Source organism: Scyliorhinus torazame, chromosome 13, assembly GCF_047496885.1.
Source record: "Scyliorhinus torazame isolate Kashiwa2021f chromosome 13, sScyTor2.1, whole genome shotgun sequence".
In the NCBI taxonomy this organism is placed as follows: domain Eukaryota; kingdom Metazoa; phylum Chordata; class Chondrichthyes; order Carcharhiniformes; family Scyliorhinidae; genus Scyliorhinus; species Scyliorhinus torazame.
Genome location: NC_092719.1, coordinates 88060051 through 88082040, shown reverse-complemented (window position 1 = coordinate 88082040; position 21990 = coordinate 88060051). Strand labels below are relative to the sequence as shown.

The window sequence follows — 21990 nt, the reverse complement described above, 5'->3', positions numbered from 1 at the left end:
CTCTCTCCCAACACAGTCCTCACATCAAACGCTTTGCTCCCAATACAGTCCACATATCAAACTATCTGCTCCCAATACAGTTCACATATCAATCTCTCTCTCCCAATACAGTCCACATATCAAACTCTCTCTCCCAACACAGTCCACACATCAAACGCTTTGCTCCCAATACAGTCCACATATCAAACTCTCTGCTCCTAGTGCAATCCACATATCAAACTCTCTGCTCGTAATACAGTCCACATATCAAACTCTCTGCTTCCAGCGCAGTCCACATATCAAACTCTCTGCTCCCAATACAGTCCACATAACAAACTCTCTGCTCCCAATACAGTCCACATATCAAACATTCTGCTCCCAACACAGTCCACATATCCATCTCGCTGCTCCCAACACAGTTCACATATCAAACACACTACTCCCAATACAGTCCACATATCAAACTCTCTGCTCCCAATACAGTCCACATATCAAACTCTCTCTCGCAACACAGTCCACATATCAAACTCTCTGCTCCCAATACAGTCCACATATCAAACTGTCTCCTCCTAGTGCAATCCACATATCAAACTCTCTGCTCCAAATACAGTCCACATATCAAACTCTCTGCTCCCAATACAGTCCACCTATCAAACTTTATGCTCCCAACACAGTTCACATATCAAACACTCTACTCCCAATACAGTCCACATACCAAACACACTACTCCCAATACAGTCCACATAGCAAACTCTCTACTCCCGATACAGTCCACATATCAAACTCTCTCTCCCAATACAGTCCACATATCAAACTCTCTGCTCCCAATACAGTCCACATATCATACACTCTGCTCCCAATACAGTCCAGTTATCAAACTGTCTGCTCCCGATACAGTCCACATATCAAACTCTCTGGTCCCCATACAGTCCACATGATCAAACTCTCTGCTCCCAACACAGTCCACATATCAAACTCTCTTGTCCCCATACAGTCCACATTATCAAACTCTCTGCTCCCAATACAGTCCATATATCAACCTGTCTGCTCCCAATACAGTCCACATATCAAACTCTCTCTCCCAATACAGTCCACATATGAGACATTCTGCTCCCAACACAGTCCACATATCCATCTCTCAGCTCCCAACACTGTTCACATATCAAAGACACTACTCCCAATACAGGCCACATATCAAACTCTCTGCTCCCAATACAGTCCACATATCAAACTCTCTGCTCCCAGTGCAGTCCACATATCAATCTCTCTGCTCCCAATACAGTCCACATAACAAACTCTCTGCTCCCAATACAGTCCACATATCAAACTCTCTGCTCCCAATACATTCAATAAAATAAACTCTCTGCTCCCAATACAGACCACAAATCAAACGCTCTGCTCCCAATACAGTCCACATATCAAACTCTCTGCTCCCAATACAGTCCACATATCAAACATTCTGCTCCCAACACAGTGCACATATCAAGCTATCTGCTCCCAATACAGTCCACATATCAAACTCTCTCTCCCAATGCATTCCACATATCAAACTCTCTCTCCCAATACAGTCCACAATACAAACTCTCTGCTCCCAATACCATCCACATATCAAACTCTCTGGTCCCAATACAGTCCACATATCGAACTATCTGCTACCAATACAGTCCACATATCAAACTCTCTCTCCCAACACAGTCCTCACATCAAACGCTTTGCTCCCAATACAGTCCACATATCAAACTATCTGCTCCCAATACAGTTCACATATCAATCTCTCTCTCCCAATACAGTCCACATATCAAACTCTCTCTCCCAACACAGTCCACACATCAAACGCTTTGCTCCCAATACAGTCCACATATCAAACTCTCTGCTCCTAGTGCAATCCACATATCAAACTCTCTGCTCGTAATACAGTCCACATATCAAACTCTCTGCTTCCAGCGCAGTCCACATATCAAACTCTCTGCTCCCAATACAGTCCACATAACAAACTCTCTGCTCCCAATACAGTCCACATATCAAACATTCTGCTCCCAACACAGTCCACATATCCATCTCGCTGCTCCCAACACAGTTCACATATCAAACACACTACTCCCAATACAGTCCACATATCAAACTCTCTGCTCCCAATACAGTCCACATATCAAACTCTCTCTCGCAACACAGTCCACATATCAAACTCTCTGCTCCCAATACAGTCCACATATCAAACTGTCTACTCCTAGTGCAATCCACATATCAAACTCTCTGCTCCCAATACAGTCCACATATCAAACTCTCTGCTCCCAGTGCAGTCCACATATCAAACTCTCTGCTCCCAATACATTCCACATAACAAACTCTCTGCTCCCAATGCAGTCCACATATCAAACTATCTGCTCCCAATACAGTCCACATTTCAAACTCGCTGCTCCCAATACAGTCCACCTATCAAACTTTCTGCTCCCAACACAGTCCACATATCCATCTCTCTACTCCCAACACAGTTCACATATCAGACTCAATACTCCCAATACAGTCCACATAGCAAACTCTCTGCTCCCGATACAATCCACACATCAAACTCTCTGCTCCCAATACAGACCACATATCAAACTCTCTGCTCCCAATACAGTCCACATATCAAACTCTCTCTCCCAATACAGTCCACATATCAGACATCCTGCTCCCAACACAGTCCACATATCCATCTCTCTGCTCCCAACACAGGTCACATATCAAAGACACTACTCCCAATACAGGCCACATATCAAACTCTCTGCTCCCAATACAATCCACATATCAAACTCTCTGCTCCCAATGCAGTCCACATATCAATCTCTCTGCTCCCAAGACAGTCCACATAACAAACTCTCTGCTCCCAATACAGTCCACATATCAAACTCTCTGCTCCCAATACATTCAATAAGATAAACTCTCTGCTCCCCATACAGTCCACATATCAAACTCTCTGCTCCCAATACAGTCCACATATCAAACATTCTGCTCCCAACACAGTCCACATATCAAGCTATCTGCTCCCAATACAGTCCACATATCAAACACTCTCTCCCAATGCATTCCACATATCAAACTCTCTCTCCCAATACAGTCCACAATACAAACTCTCTGCTCCCAATACCATCCACATATCAAACTCTCTGGTCCCAATACAGTCCACATATCAAACTATCTGCTACCAATACAGTCCACATATCAAACTCTCTCTCCCAACACAGTCCACACATCAAACGCTTTGCTCCCAATACAGTCCACATATCAAACTCTCTGCTCCTAGTGCAATCCACATATCAAACTCTCTGCTCGTAATACAGTCCACATATCAAACTCTCTGCTTCCAGTGCAGTCCACATATCAAACTCTCTGCTCCCGATACAGTCCACATAACAAACTCTCTGCTCCCAATACAGTCCACATATCAAACATTCTGCTCCCAACACAGTCCACATATCCATCTCGCTGCTCCCAACACAGTTCACATATCAAACACACTACTCCCAATACAGTCCACATATCAAACTCTCTGCTCCCAATACAGTCCACATATCAAACTCTCTCTCCCAACACAGTCCACATATCAAACTCTCTGCTCCCAATACAGTCCACATATCAAACTGTCTGCTCCTAGTGCAATCCACATATCAAACTCTCTGCTCCCAATACAGTCCACATATCAAACTCTCTGCTCCCATTACAGTCCACATATCAAACTTTCTGCTCCCAACACAGTCCACATATCCATCTCTCGGCTCCCAACACAGTCACATATCAAACACTCTACTCCCAATACAGTCCACATATCAAACACACTACTCCCAATACAGTCCACATATCACACTCCCTGCTCCCAATACAGGCCACATATCAAACTCCCTGCTCCCAATACAGTCCACTTATCAAACTATCTGCTCCCAATACAGTCCACATATCAAACACTCTGCTCCCAATACAGTCCACATATCAAATTCTCTGGTCCCAATACAGTCCACATGTCAAACTCTCTGGTCCCCATACAGTCCACATTATCAAACTATCTGCTCCCAACACAGTCCACATCTCAAACTCTCTGCTCCCAATACAGTCCACATATCAAACTCTCTGCTCCCAATACAGTCCACATATCAAACTCTCTGCTCCCAATACGGTCCACATATCAAACTCTCTGCTCCAAATACAGTCCACATATCAAACTCTCTGCTCCCAATACAGTCCACCTATCAAACATTATGCTCCCAACACAGTTCACATATCAAACACTCTACTCCCAATACAGTCCACATATCAAACACACTACTCCCAATACAGTCCACATAGCAAACTCTCTGCACCCGATACAGTCCACATATCAAACTCTCTGCTCCCAATTCAGACCACATATCAAAATCTCTGCTCCCAATACAGTCCACATATCAAACTGTCTGCCCCCAATACAGTCCACATATCAAACTCTCTCTCCCAATACAGTCCATATATCAAACTGTCTGCTCCAGATACAGTCCACATATCAAACTCTCTGGTCCCCATACAGTCCACATTATCAAACTCTCTGCTCCCAATACAGTCCACATATCAACCTGTCTGCTCCCAATACAGTCCACATATCAAACTCTCTCTCCCAATACAGTCCACATATCAAACATTCTGCTCCCAACACAGTCCACATATCCATCTCTCTGCTCCCAACACAGTTCACATATCAAACACACTACTCCCAATACAGTCCATATATCAAACTGTCTGCTCCCGATACAGACCACATATCAAACTCTCTGGTCCCCATACAGTCCACATTATCAAACTCTCTGCTCCCAACACAGTCCACATATCAAACTCTCTGGTCCCCATACAGTCCACATATCCATCTCTCTGCTCCCAATACAGTCCACATATCAAACTCTCTCTCCCAATACAGTCCACATATCAAACTCTCTGCTCCCAATACAGTCCACATATCATACTCTCTGCTCCCAATACAGTCCACATATCAAACTGTCTGCTCCCGATACAGTCCACATATCAAACTCTCTGGTCCCCATACAGTCCACATTATCAAACTCTCTGCTCCCAACACAGTCCACATATCAAACTCTCTTGTCCCCATACAGTCCACATTATCAAACTCTCTGCTCCCAATACAGTCCATATATCAACCTGTCTGCTCCCAATACAGTCCACATATCAAACTCTCTCTCCCAATACAGTCCACATATCAGACATTCTGCTCCCAACACAGTCCACATATCCATCTCTCTGCTCCCAACACAGTTCACATATCAAAGACACTACTCCCAATACAGGCCACATATCAAACTCTCTGCTCCCAATACAGTCCACATATCAAACTCTCTGCTCCCAGTGCAGTCCACATATCAATCTCTCTGCTCCCAATACAGTCCACATAACAAACTCTCTGCTCCCAATACAGTCCACATATCAAACTCTCTGCTCCCAATACATTCAATAAAATAAACTCTCTGCTCCCAATACAGAACACAAATCAAACTCTCTGCTCCCAATACAGTCCACATATCAAACTCTCTGCTCCCAATACAGTCCACATATCAAACATTCTGCTCCCAACACAGTCCACATATCAAGCTATCTGCTCCCAATACAGTCCACATATCAAACTCTCTCTCCCAATGCATTCCACATATCAAACTCTCTCTCCAAATACAGTCCACAATACAAACTCACTGCTCCCAATACCATGCACATATCAAACTCTCTGGTCCCAATACAGTCCACATATCAACCTATCTGCTACCAATACAGTCCACATATCAAACTCTCTCTCCCAACACAGTCCTCACATCAAACGCTTTGCTCCCAATACAGTCCACATATCAAACTATCTGCTCCCAATACAGTCCACATATCAATCTCTCTCTTCCAATACAGTCCACATATCAAACGCTCTCTCCCAACACAGTCCACACATCAAACGCTTTGCTCCCAATACAGTCCACATATCAAACTCTCTGCTCCTAGTGCAATCCACATATCAAACTCCCTGCTCGCAATACAGTCCACATATCAAACTCTCTGCTTCCAGTGCAGTCCACATATCAAACTCTCTGCTCCCAATACAGTCCACATAACAACCTCTCTGCTCCCAATTCAGTCCACATATCAAACATTCTGCTCCCAACACAGTCCACATATCCATCTCACTGCTCCCAACACAGTTCACATATCAAACACACTACTCCCAATACAGTCCACATAGCAAACTCTCTGCTCCCGATACAGTCCACATACCAAACTCTCTGCTCCCAATACAGACCACATATCAAACTCTCTGCTCCCAATACAGTCCACATATCAAACTCTCTGCTCCCAATACAGTCCACATATCAAACTCTCTGCTCCCAATACAGTCCACATATCAAACTTTCTGCTCCCAACACAGTCCACATATCCATCTCTCGGCTCCCAACACAGTCACATATCAAACACTCTACTTACAATACAGTCCACATATCAAACACACTACTCCCAATACAGTCCACATATCAACCTCCCTGCTCCCAATACAGTCCACATATCAAACTCTCTGCTCCAAATACAGTCCACATATCAAACTTTCTGGTCCCCATACAGTCCACATATCTAACTCTCAGCTCCCTATACAGTCCACATATCAAACTCTCTGCTCCCATATAGTCCTCATATAAACTCTCTACTCCCAATACAGTCCACATATCAAACACACTACTCCCAATACAGTCCACATAGCAAACTCTCTGCTCCCGATACAGTCCACATATCAAACTCTCTGCTCCCAATACAGACCACATATCATACTCTCTGCTCCCAATACAGACCACATATCAAACTCTCTGCTCCCAATACAGTCCACATATCAAACTCTCTGCTCCCAATACAGTCCACATATCAAACATTCTGCTCCCAACACAGTCCACATATCCATCTCTCGGCTCCCAACACAGTTCACATATCAAACACTCTACTCCCAATACAGTCCACATATCAAACACACTACTCCCAATACAGTCCACATAGCAATCTCTCTGCTCCCGATACAGTCCATATATCAAACTATCTGCTCCCAATTCAGTCCACATATCAAACTCGCTGCTCCCAATACATTCAATATAATAAACTCTCTGCTCCCAATACAGACCACATATCAAACTCTCTGCTCCCAATACATTCCACATATCAAATTCTCTGCTCCCAATACAGTCCACATATCAAACTTTCTGCTCCCAACACAGTCCACATATCCATCTCTCTGCTCCCAACACAGTTCACATATCAAACACTCTACTCCCAATACAGTCCACATATAAAACACACTACTCCCAATACATTCCACATATCAAACTCTCTGCTCCCAATACAGTCCACATATCAAACTTTCTGCTCCCAACACAGTCCACATATCCATCTCTCTGCTCCCAATACAGTCCACATATCAAACACACTACTCCCAATATAGTCCACATAGCAAACTCTCTGCTCCCGATAGTCCACATATCAAACTCTCTCTCCCAAAACAGTCCACATATCAAACTCTCTCTCCCAACACAGTCCACACATCAAACGCTTTGCTCCCAATACAGTCCACATATCAAACTCTCTGCTCCTAGTGCAATCCACATATCAAAATCTCTGCTCCCAATACAGTCCACATATCAAACTCTCTGCTCCCAGTGCAGTCCACATATCAAACTCTCTGCTCACAATGCAGTCCACATATCAAACTCCCTGCTCCCAATACAGTCCACATATCAAACTCTCTGCTCCCAATACAGTCCACATATCAAACTCTCTGCTCCCAATGCAGTCCACATATCCAACTCCCTGCTCCCAATACAGTCCACATATCAAACTCTCTGGTCCCCATACAGTCCACATATCAAACTCTCAGCTCCCTATACAGTCCACATATCAAACTCTCTGCTCCCATTTAGTCCTCATATAAACTCTCTGCTCCCAGTACAGTCCACATATCAAACACTCTGCTCCCAATACAGTCCACATATAAAACTGTCTGCTCCCAACACAGTCCACATATCAAACTCTCTGCTCCCAATACAGTCCACATATCAAACTCTCTGCTCCCAGTGCAGTCCACATATCAATCTCTCTGCTCCCAATACAGTCCACATAACAAACTCTCTGCTCCCAATACAGTCCACATATCAAACTCTCTGCTCCCAATACATTCAATAAAATAAACTCTCTGCTCCCAATACAGAACACAAATCAAACTCTCTGCTCCCAATACAGTCCACATATCAAACTCTCTGCTCCCAATACAGTCCACATATCAAACATTCTGCTCCCAACACAGTCCACATATCAAGCTATCTGCTCCCAATACAGTCCACATATCAAACTCTCTCTCCCAATGCATTCCACATATCAAACTCTCTCTCCAAATACAGTCCACAATACAAACTCACTGCTCCCAATACCATGCACATATCAAACTCTCTGGTCCCAATGCAGTCCACATATCAACCTATCTGCTACCAATACAGTCCACATATCAAACTCTCTCTCCCAACACAGTCCTCACATCAAACGCTTTGCTCCCAATACAGTCCACATATCAAACTATCTGCTCCCAATACAGTCCACATATCAATCTCTCTCTTCCAATACAGTCCACATATCAAACTCTCTCTCCCAACACAGTCCACACATCAAACGCTTTGCTCCCAATACAGTCCACATATCAAACTCTCTGCTCCTAGTGCAATCCACATATCAAACTCCCTGCTCGCAATACAGTCCACATATCAAACTCTCTGCTTCCAGTGCAGTCCACATATCAAACTCTCTGCTCCCAATACAGTCCACATAACAACCTCTCTGCTCCCAATTCAGTCCACATATCAAACATTCTGCTCCCAACACAGTCCACATATCCATCTCACTGCTCCCAACACAGTTCACATATCAAACACACTACTCCCAATACAGTCCACATAGCAAACTCTCTGCTCCCGATACAGTCCACATACCAAACTCTCTGCTCCCAATACAGACCACATATCAAACTCTGTGCTCCCAATACAGTCCACATATCAAACTCTCTGCTCCCAATACAGTCCACATATCAAACTCTCTGCTCCCAATACAGTCCACATATCAAACTTTCTGCTCCCAACACAGTCCACATATCCATCTCTCGGCTCCCAACACAGTCACATATCAAACACTCTACTTACAATACAGTCCACATATCAAACACACTACTCCCAATACAGTCCACATATCAACCTCCCTGCTCCCAATACAGTCCACATATCAAACTCTCTGCTCCAAATACAGTCCACATATCAAACTTTCTGGTCCCCATACAGTCCACATATCTAACTCTCAGCTCCCTATACAGTCCACATATCAAACTCTCTGCTCCCATATAGTCCTCATATAAACTCTCTACTCCCAATACAGTCCACATATCAAACACACTACTCCCAATACAGTCCACATAGCAAACTCTCTGCTCCCGATACAGTCCACATATCAAACTCTCTGCTCCCAATACAGACCACATATCATACTCTCTGCTCCCAATACAGACCACATATCAAACTCTCTGCTCCCAATACAGTCCACATATCAAACTCTCTGCTCCCAATACAGTCCACATATCAAACATTCTGCTCCCAACACAGTCCACATATCCATCTCTCGGCTCCCAACACAGTTCACATATCAAACACTCTACTCCCAATACAGTCCACATATCAAACACACTACTCCCAATACAGTCCACATAGCAATCTCTCTGCTCCCGATACAGTCCATATATCAAACTATCTGCTCCCAATTCAGTCCACATATCAAACTCGCTGCTCCCAATACATTCAATATAATAAACTCTCTGCTCCCAATACAGACCACATATCAAACTCTCTGCTCCCAATACATTCCACATATCAAATTCTCTGCTCCCAATACAGTCCACATATCAAACTTTCTGCTCCCAACACAGTCCACATATCCATCTCTCTGCTCCCAACACAGTTCACATATCAAACACTCTACTCCCAATACAGTCCACATATAAAACACACTACTCCCAATACATTCCACATATCAAACTCTCTGCTCCCAATACAGTCCACATATCAAACTTTCTGCTCCCAACACAGTCCACATATCCATCTCTCTGCTCCCAATACAGTCCACATATCAAACACACTACTCCCAATATAGTCCACATAGCAAACTCTCTGCTCCCGATAGTCCACATATCAAACTCTCTCTCCCAAAACAGTCCACATATCAAACTCTCTCTCCCAACACAGTCCACACATCAAACGCTTTGCTCCCAATACAGTCCACATATCAAACTCTCTGCTCCTAGTGCAATCCACATATCAAAATCTCTGCTCCCAATACAGTCCACATATCAAACTCTCTGCTCCCAGTGCAGTCCACATATCAAACTCTCTGCTCACAATGCAGTCCACATATCAAACTCCCTGCTCCCAATACAGTCCACATATCAAACTCTCTGCTCCCAATACAGTCCACATATCAAACTCTCTGCTCCCAATGCAGTCCACATATCCAACTCCCTGCTCCCAATACAGTCCACATATCAAACTCTCTGGTCCCCATACAGTCCACATATCAAACTCTCAGCTCCCTATACAGTCCACATATCAAACTCTCTGCTCCCATTTAGTCCTCATATAAACTCTCTGCTCCCAGTACAGTCCACATATCAAACACTCTGCTCCCAATACAGTCCACATATAAAACTGTCTGCTCCCAACACAGTCCACATATCAAACTCTCTGCTCCCAATACAGTCCACATATCAAACTCTCTCTCCCAATACAGTCCATATATCAAACTGTCTGCTCCCGATACAGTCCACATATCAAACTCTCTCTCCCAATACAGTCCACATATCAAACTCTCTCTCCCAATACAGTCCACATATCAAACTCTCTCTCCCAATACAGTCCACATATCAAACTCTCTGCTCCCAATACAGTCCACATATCAAACTCTCTCTCCCAATACAGTCCATATATCAAACTGTCTGCTCCCAATATAGTCCACATATCAAACTCTCTGGTCCCCATACATTCCACATTATCAAACTCTCTGCTCCCAATACAGTCCACATATCAAACTGTCTGCTCCCAACACAGTCCACATATCAAACTCTCTCTCCCAATACAGTCCACATATCAAACTCTCTGCTCCCAATACAGTCCACATATCAAACTCTCTCTCCCAATACAGTCCATATATCAAACTGTCTGCTCCCAATACAGTCCACATATCAAACTCTCTGGTCCCCATACATTCCACATTATCAAACTCTCTGCTCCCAATACAGTCCACATTATCAAACTCTCTGCTCCCCATACAGTCCACATATCATACTGTCTGCTCCCAATACAGTCCACATATCAAACTCTCTCTCCCAATACAGTCCACATATCAAACTATCTGCTCCCAACACAGTCCACATCTCAAACTCTCTGGTCCCAATACAGTCCACATATCAAACTTTCTGGTACCCATACAGTCCACATATCAAACTCTCTCTCCCAATACAGTCCACATATCAAACTCTCTGGTCCCCATACAGTCCACATATCAAACTCTCTGCTCCCAATACAGTCCACATATCAAACTCTCTGCTCCCAGTGCAGTCCACATATCAAACGCTCTGCTCCCAATACAGTCCACATAACACACTCTCTGCTCCCAATACAGTCCACATATCAAACTCTCTGCTCCTAATACAGTCCACATATCAAACTCTCTGCTCCAAATACAGTCCACATATCAAACTCTCTGCTCCCAATACAGTCCACCTATCAAACTTTATGCTCCCAACACAGTTCACATATCAAACACTCTACTCCCAATACAGTCCACATACCAAACACACTACTCCCAATACAGTCCACATAGCAAACTCTCTACTCCCGATACAGTCCACATATCAAACTCTCTCTCCCAATACAGTCCACATATCAAACTCTCTGCTCCCAATACAGTCCACATATCATACACTCTGCTCCCAATACAGTCCAGTTATCAAACTGTCTGCTCCCGATACAGTCCACATATCAAACTCTCTGGTCCCCATACAGTCCACATTATCAAACTCTCTGCTCCCAACACAGTCCACATATCAAACTCTCTTGTCCCCATACAGTCCACATTATCAAACTCTCTGCTCCCAATACAGTCCATATATCAACCTGTCTGCTCCCAATACAGTCCACATATCAAACTCTCTCTCCCAATACAGTCCACATATGAGACATTCTGCTCCCAACACAGTCCACATATCCATCTCTCTGCTCCCAACACTGTTCACATATCAAAGACACTACTCCCAATACAGGCCACATATCAAACTCTCTGCTCCCAATACAGTCCACATATCAAACTCTCTGCTCCCAGTGCAGTCCACATATCAATCTCTCTGCTCCCAATACAGTCCACATAACAAACTCTCTGCTCCCAATACAGTCCACATATCAAACTCTCTGCTCCCAATACATTCAATAAAATAAACTCTCTGCTCCCAATACAGACCACAAATCAAACGCTCTGCTCCCAATACAGTCCACATATCAAACTCTCTGCTCCCAATACAGTCCACATATCAAACATTCTGCTCCCAACACAGTGCACATATCAAGCTATCTGCTCCCAATACAGTCCACATATCAAACTCTCTCTCCCAATGCATTCCACATATCAAACTCTCTCTCCCAATACAGTCCACAATACAAACTCTCTGCTCCCAATACCATCCACATATCAAACTCTCTGGTCCCAATACAGTCCACATATCGAACTATCTGCTACCAATACAGTCCACATATCAAACTCTCTCTCCCAACACAGTCCTCACATCAAACGCTTTGCTCCCAATACAGTCCACATATCAAACTATCTGCTCCCAATACAGTTCACATATCAATCTCTCTCTCCCAATACAGTCCACATATCAAACTCTCTCTCCCAACACAGTCCACACATCAAACGCTTTGCTCCCAATACAGTCCACATATCAAACTCTCTGCTCCTAGTGCAATCCACATATCAAACTCTCTGCTCGTAATACAGTCCACATATCAAACTCTCTGCTTCCAGTGCAGTCCACATATCAAACTCTCTGCTCCCAATACAGTCCACATAACAAACTCTCTGCTCCCAATACAGTCCACATATCAAACATTCTGCTCCCAACACAGTCCACATATCCATCTCGCTGCTCCCAACACAGTTCACATATCAAACACACTACTCCCAATACAGTCCACATATCAAACTCTCTGCTCCCAATACAGTCCACATATCAAACTCTCTCTCGCAACACAGTCCACATATCAAACTCTCTGCTCCCAATACAGTCCACATATCAAACTGTCTACTCCTAGTGCAATCCACATATCAAACTCTCTGCTCCCAATACAGTCCACATATCAAACTCTCTGCTCCCAGTGCAGTCCACATATCAAACTCTCTGCTCCCAATACATTCCACATAACAAACTCTCTGCTCCCAATGCAGTCCACATATCAAACTATCTGCTCCCAATACAGTCCACATTTCAAACTCGCTGCTCCCAATACAGTCCACCTATCAAACTTTCTGCTCCCAACACAGTCCACATATCCATCTCTCTACTCCCAACACAGTTCACATATCAGACTCAATACTCCCAATACAGTCCACATAGCAAACTCTCTGCTCCCGATACAATCCACACATCAAACTCTCTGCTCCCAATACAGACCACATATCAAACTCTCTGCTCCCAATACATTCAATAAGATAAACTCTCTGCTCCCCATACAGTCCACATATCAAACTCTCTGCTCCCAATACAGTCCACATATCAAACATTCTGCTCCCAACACAGTCCACATATCAAGCTATCTGCTCCCAATACAGTCCACATATCAAACTCTCTCTCCCAATGCATTCCACATATCAAACTCTCTCTCCCAATACAGTCCACAATACAAACTCTCTGCTCCCAATACCATCCACATATCAAACTCTCTGGTTCCAATACAGTCCACATATCAAACTATCTGCTACCAATACAGTCCACATATCAAACTCTCTCTCCCAACACAGTCCACACATCAAACGCTTTGCTCCCAATACAGTCCACATATCAAACTCTCTGCTCCTAGTGCAATCCACATATCAAACTCTCTGCTCGTAATACAGTCCACATATCAAACTCTCTGCTTCCAGTGCAGTCCACATATCAAACTCTCTGCTCCCGATACAGTCCACATAACAAACTCTCTGCTCCCAATACAGTCCACATATCAAACATTCTGCTCCCAACACAGTCCACATATCCATCTCGCTGCTCCCAACACAGTTCACATATCAAACACACTACTCCCAATACAGTCCACATATCAAACTCTCTGCTCCCAATACAGTCCACATATCAAACTCTCTCTCCCAACACAGTCCACATATCAAACTCTCTGCTCCCAATACAGTCCACATATCAAACTGTCTGCTCCTAGTGCAATCCACATATCAAACTCTCTGCTCCCAATACAGTCCACATATCAAACTCTCTGCTCCCATTACAGTCCACATATCAAACTTTCTGCTCCCAACACAGTCCACATATCCATCTCTCGGCTCCCAACACAGTCACATATCAAACACTCTACTCCCAATACAGTCCACATATCAAACACACTACTCCCAATACAGTCCACATATCACACTCCCTGCTCCCAATACAGGCCACATATCAAACTCCCTGCTCCCAATACAGTCCACTTATCAAACTATCTGCTCCCAATACAGTCCACATATCAAACACTCTGCTCCCAATACAGTCCACATATCAAATTCTCTGGTCCCAATACAGTCCACATGTCAAACTCTCTGGTCCCCATACAGTCCACATTATCAAACTATCTGCTCCCAACACAGTCCACATCTCAAACTCTCTGGTCCCAATACAGTCCACATATCAAACTTTCTGGTCCCCATACAGTCCACATATCAAACTCTCTGCTCCCAATACAGTCCACATAACACACTCTCTGCTCCCAATACAGTCCACATATCAAACTCTCTGCTCCCAATACAGTCCACATATCAAACTCTCTGCTCCCAATACAGTCCACATATCAAACTCTCTGCTCCCAATACGGTCCACATATCAAACTCTCTGCTCCAAATACAGTCCACATATCAAACTCCCTGCTCCCAATACAGTCCACCTATCAAACATTATGCTCCCAACACAGTTCACATATCAAACACTCTACTCCCAATACAGTCCACATATCAAACACACTACTCCCAATACAGTCCACATAGCAAACTCTCTGCACCCGATACAGTCCACATATCAAACTCTCTGCTCCCAATTCAGACCACATATCAAAATCTCTGCTCCCAATACAGTCCACATATCAAACTGTCTGCCCCCAATACAGTCCACATATCAAACTCTCTCTCCCAATACAGTCCATATATCAAACTGTCTGCTCCAGATACAGTCCACATATCAAACTCGCTGGTCCCCATACAGTCCACATTATCAAACTCTCTGCTCCCAATACAGTCCACATATCAACCTGTCTGCTCCCAATACAGTCCACATATCAAACTCTCTCTCCCAATACAGTCCACATATCAAACATTCTGCTCCCAACACAGTCCACATATCCATCTCTCTGCTCCCAACACAGTTCACATATCAAACACACTACTCCCAATACAGTCCATATATCAAACTGTCTGCTCCCGATACAGACCACATATCAAACTCTCTGGTCCCCATACAGTCCACATTATCAAACTCTCTGCTCCCAACACAGTCCACATATCAAACTCTCTGGTCCCCATACAGTCCACATATCCATCTCTCTGCTCCCAATACAGTCCACATATCAAACTCTCTCTCCCAATACAGTCCACATATCAAACTCTCTGCTCCCAATACAGTCCACATATCATACTCTCTGCTCCCAATACAGTCCACATATCAAACTGTCTGCTCCCGATACAGTCCACATATCAAACTCTCTGGTCCCCATACAGTCCACATTATCAAACTCTCTGCTCCCAACACAGTCCACATATCAAACTCTCTTGTCCCCATACAGTCCACATTATCAAACTCTCTGCTCCCAATACAGTCCATATATCAACCTGTCTGCTCCCAATACAGTCCACATATCAAACTCTCTCTCCCAATACAGTCCACATATCAGACATTCTGCTCCCAACACAGTCCACATATCCATCTCTCTGCTCCCAACACAGTTCACATATCAAAGACACTACTCCCAATACAGGCCACATATCAAACTCTCTGCTCCCAATACAGTCCACATATCAAACTCTCTGCTCCCAGTGCAGTCCACATATCAATCTCTCTGCTCCCAATACAGTCCACATAACAAACTCTCTGCTCCCAATACAGTCCACATATCAAACTCTCTGCTCCCAATACATTCAATAAAATAAACTCTCTGCTCCCAATACAGAACACAAATCAAACTCTCTGCTCCCAATACAGGCCACATATCAAACTCTCTGCTCCCAATACAGTCCACATATCAAACACTCTGCTCCCAATACAGTCCACATATCAAACATTCTGCTCCCAACACAGTCCACATATCAAGCTATCTGCTCCCAATACAGTCCACATATCAAACTCTCTCTCCCAATGCATTCCACATATCAAACTCTCTCTCCAAATACAGTCCACAATACAAACTCACTGCTCCCAATACCATGCACATATCAAACTCTCTGGTCCCAATACAGTCCACATATCAACCTATCTGCTACCAATACAGTCCACATATCAAACTCTCTCTCCCAACACAGTCCTCACATCAAACGCTTTGCTCCCAATACAGTCCACATATCAAACTATCTGCTCCCAATACAGTCCACATATCAATCTCTCTCTTCCAATACAGTCCACATATCAAACTCTCTCTCCCAACACAGTCCACACATCAAACGCTTTGCTCCCAATACAGTCCACATATCAAACTCTCTGCTCCTAGTGCAATCCACATATCAAACTCCCTGCTCGCAATACAGTCCACATATCAAACTCTCTGCTTCCAGTGCAGTCCACATATCAAACTCTCTGCTCCCAATACAGTCCACATAACAACCTCTCTGCTCCCAATACAGTCCACATATCAAACATTCTGCCCCCAACACAGTCCACATATCCATCTCACTGCTCCCAACACAGTTCACATATCAAACACACTACTCCCAATACAGTCCACATAGCAAACTCTCTGCTCCCGATACAGTCCACATACCAAACTCTCTGCTCCCAATACAGACCACATATCAAACTCTCTGCTCCCAATACAGTCCACATATCAAACTCTCTGCTCCCAATACAGTCCACATATCAAACTCTCTGCTCCCAATACAGTCCACATATCAAACTTTCTGCTCCCAACACAGTCCACATATCCATCTCTCGGCTCCCAACACAGTCACATATCAAACACTCTACTTACAATACAGTCCACATATCAAACACACTACTCCCAATACAGTCCACATATCAACCTCCCTGCTCCCAATACAGTCCACATATCAAACTCTCTGCTCCAAATACAGTCCACATATCAAACTTTCTGGTCCCCATACAGTCCACATATCTAACTCTCAGCTCCCTATACAGTCCACATATCAAACTCTCTGCTCCCATATAGTCCTCATATAAACTCTCTACTCCCAATACAGTCCACATATCAAACACACTACTCCCAATACAGTCCACATAGCAAACTCTCTGCTCCCGATACAGTCCACATATCAAACTCTCTGCTCCCAATACAGACCACATATCATACTCTCTGCTCCCAATACAGACCACATATCAAACTCTCTGCTCCCAATACAGTCCACATATCAAACTCTCTGCTCCCAATACAGTCCACATATCAAACATTCTGCTCCCAACACAGTCCACATATCCATCTCTCGGCTCCCAACACAGTTCACATATCAAACACTCTACTCCCAATACAGTCCACATATCAAACACACTACTCCCAATACAGTCCACATAGCAATCTCTCTGCTCCCGATACAGTCCATATATCAAACTATCTGCTCCCAATTCAGTCCACATATCAAACTCGCTGCTCCCAATACATTCAATATAATAAACTCTCTGCTCCCAATACAGACCACATATCAAACTCTCTGCTCCCAATACATTCCACATATCAAATTCTCTGCTCCCAATACAGTCCACATATCAAACTTTCTGCTCCCAACACAGTCCACATATCCATCTCTCTGCTCCCAACACAGTTCACATATCAAACACTCTACTCCCAATACAGTCCACATATAAAACACACTACTCCCAATACATTCCACATATCAAACTCTCTGCTCCCAATACAGTCCACATATCAAACTTTCTGCTCCCAACACAGTCCACATATCCATCTCTCTGCTCCCAATACAGTCCACATATCAAACACACTACTCCCAATATAGTCCACATAGCAAACTCTCTGCTCCCGATAGTCCACATATCAAACTCTCTCTCCCAACACAGTCCACATATCAAACTCTCTCTCCCAACACAGTCCACACATCAAACGCTTTGCTCCCAATACAGTCCACATATCAAACTCTCTGCTCCTAGTGCAATCCACATATCAAAATCTCTGCTCCCAATACAGTCCACATATCAAACTCTCTGCTCCCAGTGCAGTCCACATATCAAACTCTCTGCTCACAATGCAGTCCACATATCAAACTCCCTGCTCCCAATACAGTCCACATATCAAACTCTCTGCTCCCAATACAGTCCACATATCAAACTGTCTGCTCCCAATGCAGTCCACATATCCAACTCCCTGCTCCCAATACAGTCCACATATCAAACTCTCTGGTCCCCATACAGTCCACATATCAAACTCTCAGCTTCCTATACAGTCCACATATCAAACTCTCTGCTCCCATTTAGTCCTCATATAAACTCTCTGCTCCCAGTACAGTCCACATATCAAACACTCTGCTCCCAATACAGTCCACATATAAAACTGTCTGCTCCCAACACAGTCCACATATCAAACTGTCTGCTCCCAACACAGTCCACATATCAAACTCTCTGCTCCCAATACAGTCCACATATCAAACTCTCTCTCCCAATACAGTCCATATATCAAACTGTCTGCTCCCGATACAGTCCACATATCAAACTCTCTCTCCCAATACAGTCCACATATCAAACTCTCTCTCCCAATACAGTCCACATATCAAACTCTCTCTCCCAATACAGTCCACATATCAAACTCTCTGCTCCCAATACAGTCCACATATCAAACTCTCTCTCCCAATACAGTCCATATATCAAACTGTCTGCTCCCAATATAGTCCACATATCAAACTCTCTGGTCCCCATACATTCCACATTATCAAACTCTCTGCTCCCAATACAGTCCACATATCAAACTGTCTGCTCCCAACACAGTCCACATATCAAACTCTCTCTCCCAATACAGTCCACATATCAAACTCTCTGCTCCCAATACAGTCCACATATCAAACTCTCTCTCCCAATACAGTCCATATATCAAACTGTCTGCTCCCAATACAGTCCACATATCAAACTCTCTGGTCCCCATACATTCCACATTATCAAACTCTCTGCTCCCAATACAGTCCACATTATCAAACTCTCTGCTCCCCATACAGTCCACATATCATACTGTCTGCTCCCAATACAGTCCACATATCAAACTCTCTCTCCCAATACAGTCCACATATCAAACTCTCTGCTCCCAATACAGTCCACATATCAAACTCTCTCTCCCAATACAGTCCACATATCAAACTGTCTGCTCCCAATACAGTCCACATATCAAACTCTCTGCTCCCAATACATTCAATAAAATAAACTCTCTGCTCCCAATACAGACCACAAATCACACTATCTGCTCCGAATACAGTCCACATATCAAACTCTCTCTCCCAAAACAGTCCACATATCAAACTATCTGGTCCCCATACAGTCCACATATCAATCTCTCTCTCCCAATACAGTCCATATATCAAAATGTCTGCTCCCAATACAGTCCACATATCAAACTCTCTGGTCCCCATACAGTCCACATATCAAACTCTCTCTCCCAATACTGTCCATATATCAAACTGTCAGCTCCCAATACAGTCCACATATCAAACTTTCTGCTCCCAATACAGTCCACATATCAAACTTTCTGCTCCCAATACAGTCCACACATCAAACTCTCTCTCCCAATACAGTCCACATATCAAACTCTCTCGTCCCCATACAGTCCACATATCAAACTCTCTCTCCCAATACAGTCCATATATCAAACTCTCTGCTCCCGATACAGTCCACATATCAAACTGTCTGCTCCCAATACAGTCCACATATCAAACTGCCTGCTCCCAATACAGTCCACATATCAAACTCTGTCTCCCAATACAGTCCACATATCAAACTCTCTGCTCCCAATACAGTCCACATATCAAACTCTCTGGTCCCCATACAGTCCACATATCAAACTCTCTGCTCCCAATACAGTCCACATATCAAACTCTCTGCTCCCAGTTTAATCCACATGTGTCCTGTCACAGAATGTTTAGCACTTTGCCGCCGCTACAAAGCTGCTTTGAATGTCGGATTCTGATTCACGGAATCTGCGACATGAACTTCTGAAAGGCTTTCAGTTCCAACATGTTTTTTTTTAGGTGTATAAAACAGCAACATTCTTTGTTGAAAGATTGAAATCCATTGCAGAATTTTGCAGGATAATATTGAGAACTCACCGTCCAGTGCAATGTCCCAGAGCTGTGGAGCTGAGGGCTGAGCGCTGCTCTTCTCCCTCGGGCTGCCTCTGTCCAGATGCTGTGGTTGGCATCTCTCCTTACTCAAGCTGCGCCTCCCCAGCCCGGAGACACCTTCAGACTCTGACTGCCGTGCTGGCGGCTCAGGAGAGCCTGCACACCTCCTATCCTCCAATACAGCCCCTCGGGCTTTAACAGCGACAGGGTGGGCAGCCCAGTGTATGAACTGCTGCCTCTGGATGGGAGGTAGACTGTCAGCGGCGCTGGGTTCCTGGTCATGGCTGAGTACCCTGTGGGGTGAGGTTGTGTCCGGATTACACTCGGTTCCCTGGGTCGCCGCGTCCGAACCGAATTCCTCCTGATTGCAAGCGCTGTGAAGCAGTCTGTGCGGGCTCAATCTGAAACAGAATATAACACCATGAAATAACACTCATCCAATGCACCTGGTCATCCTGTGGAATCCTGCCGTGCACTCAGATTGAAATGACTGTTGCCTGTCAGTGCTGATCAAGGTGTTGCGGCAGATGTGGTTCTATCCTGCCTCCCAACTCTTAACAGGATCTGACGATTCCTTTGGAAAATAAAGCTTTCCTTACCCTCTTGCCAGTTACCATAGAGATCACATATTGCTCCCTCCCCCCCCCCCCCCTTTGCCCGCCCTCTCTGGCATCAGATTGGCTAAAGAAATGCTGCCCTTTCCCCAGATGTTGAACTTTGGACTCCCCCGCCTGTAGACAGCAGAGCAATGGGTCCACATATGACAATGAGGGTGCTCTTTCAGAGGGGCGGTGCAGACTCGATGGGCCGAATGGCTCCTTCTATGGTAGGAATTCTATGGTTCTAATGAGGAGCTTCATTCTGCTGAAACCTGTCCCAAACATGACCCCCTTCCTTGTCCCCATCACTGTCAGTCTGAGAATGTGAACAGCAATAAGATTAACATCTGCATCGCCTTATCCTAATCTGTGGATAAAAGGAAATGTAAACTCTCAGGGTAATTTTGAGTTCCCGTCATTGCTGAATTTCCTTATAACTGATTCCCTTCCACATTGTGCCAATGTGACCTTATTTTACAGTTAATGTGCAGAACGGATTAATATTCCTGAGTATTAACTCCATACAGCTGGAATATTTAGCATTCCAATGGTTCCCTTC

At 44.2% G+C, this 21990-nt stretch overlaps 1 protein-coding gene across 1 annotated transcript in view; it reads right to left on the bottom strand.

The window, feature by feature from the left end:
• The window catches only part of LOC140388180 (dynein axonemal heavy chain 3-like), a 1528048-nt gene that overhangs the window by 1322223 nt on the left and 183835 nt on the right, over positions 1-21990 (bottom strand). Inside the window, exon 5 of the mRNA XM_072471941.1 lies at positions 20818-21233. Within this exon, the coding sequence (XP_072328042.1) occupies positions 20818-21233 (416 nt within the window). The remainder of the gene's footprint in view (positions 1-20817; positions 21234-21990) is intronic.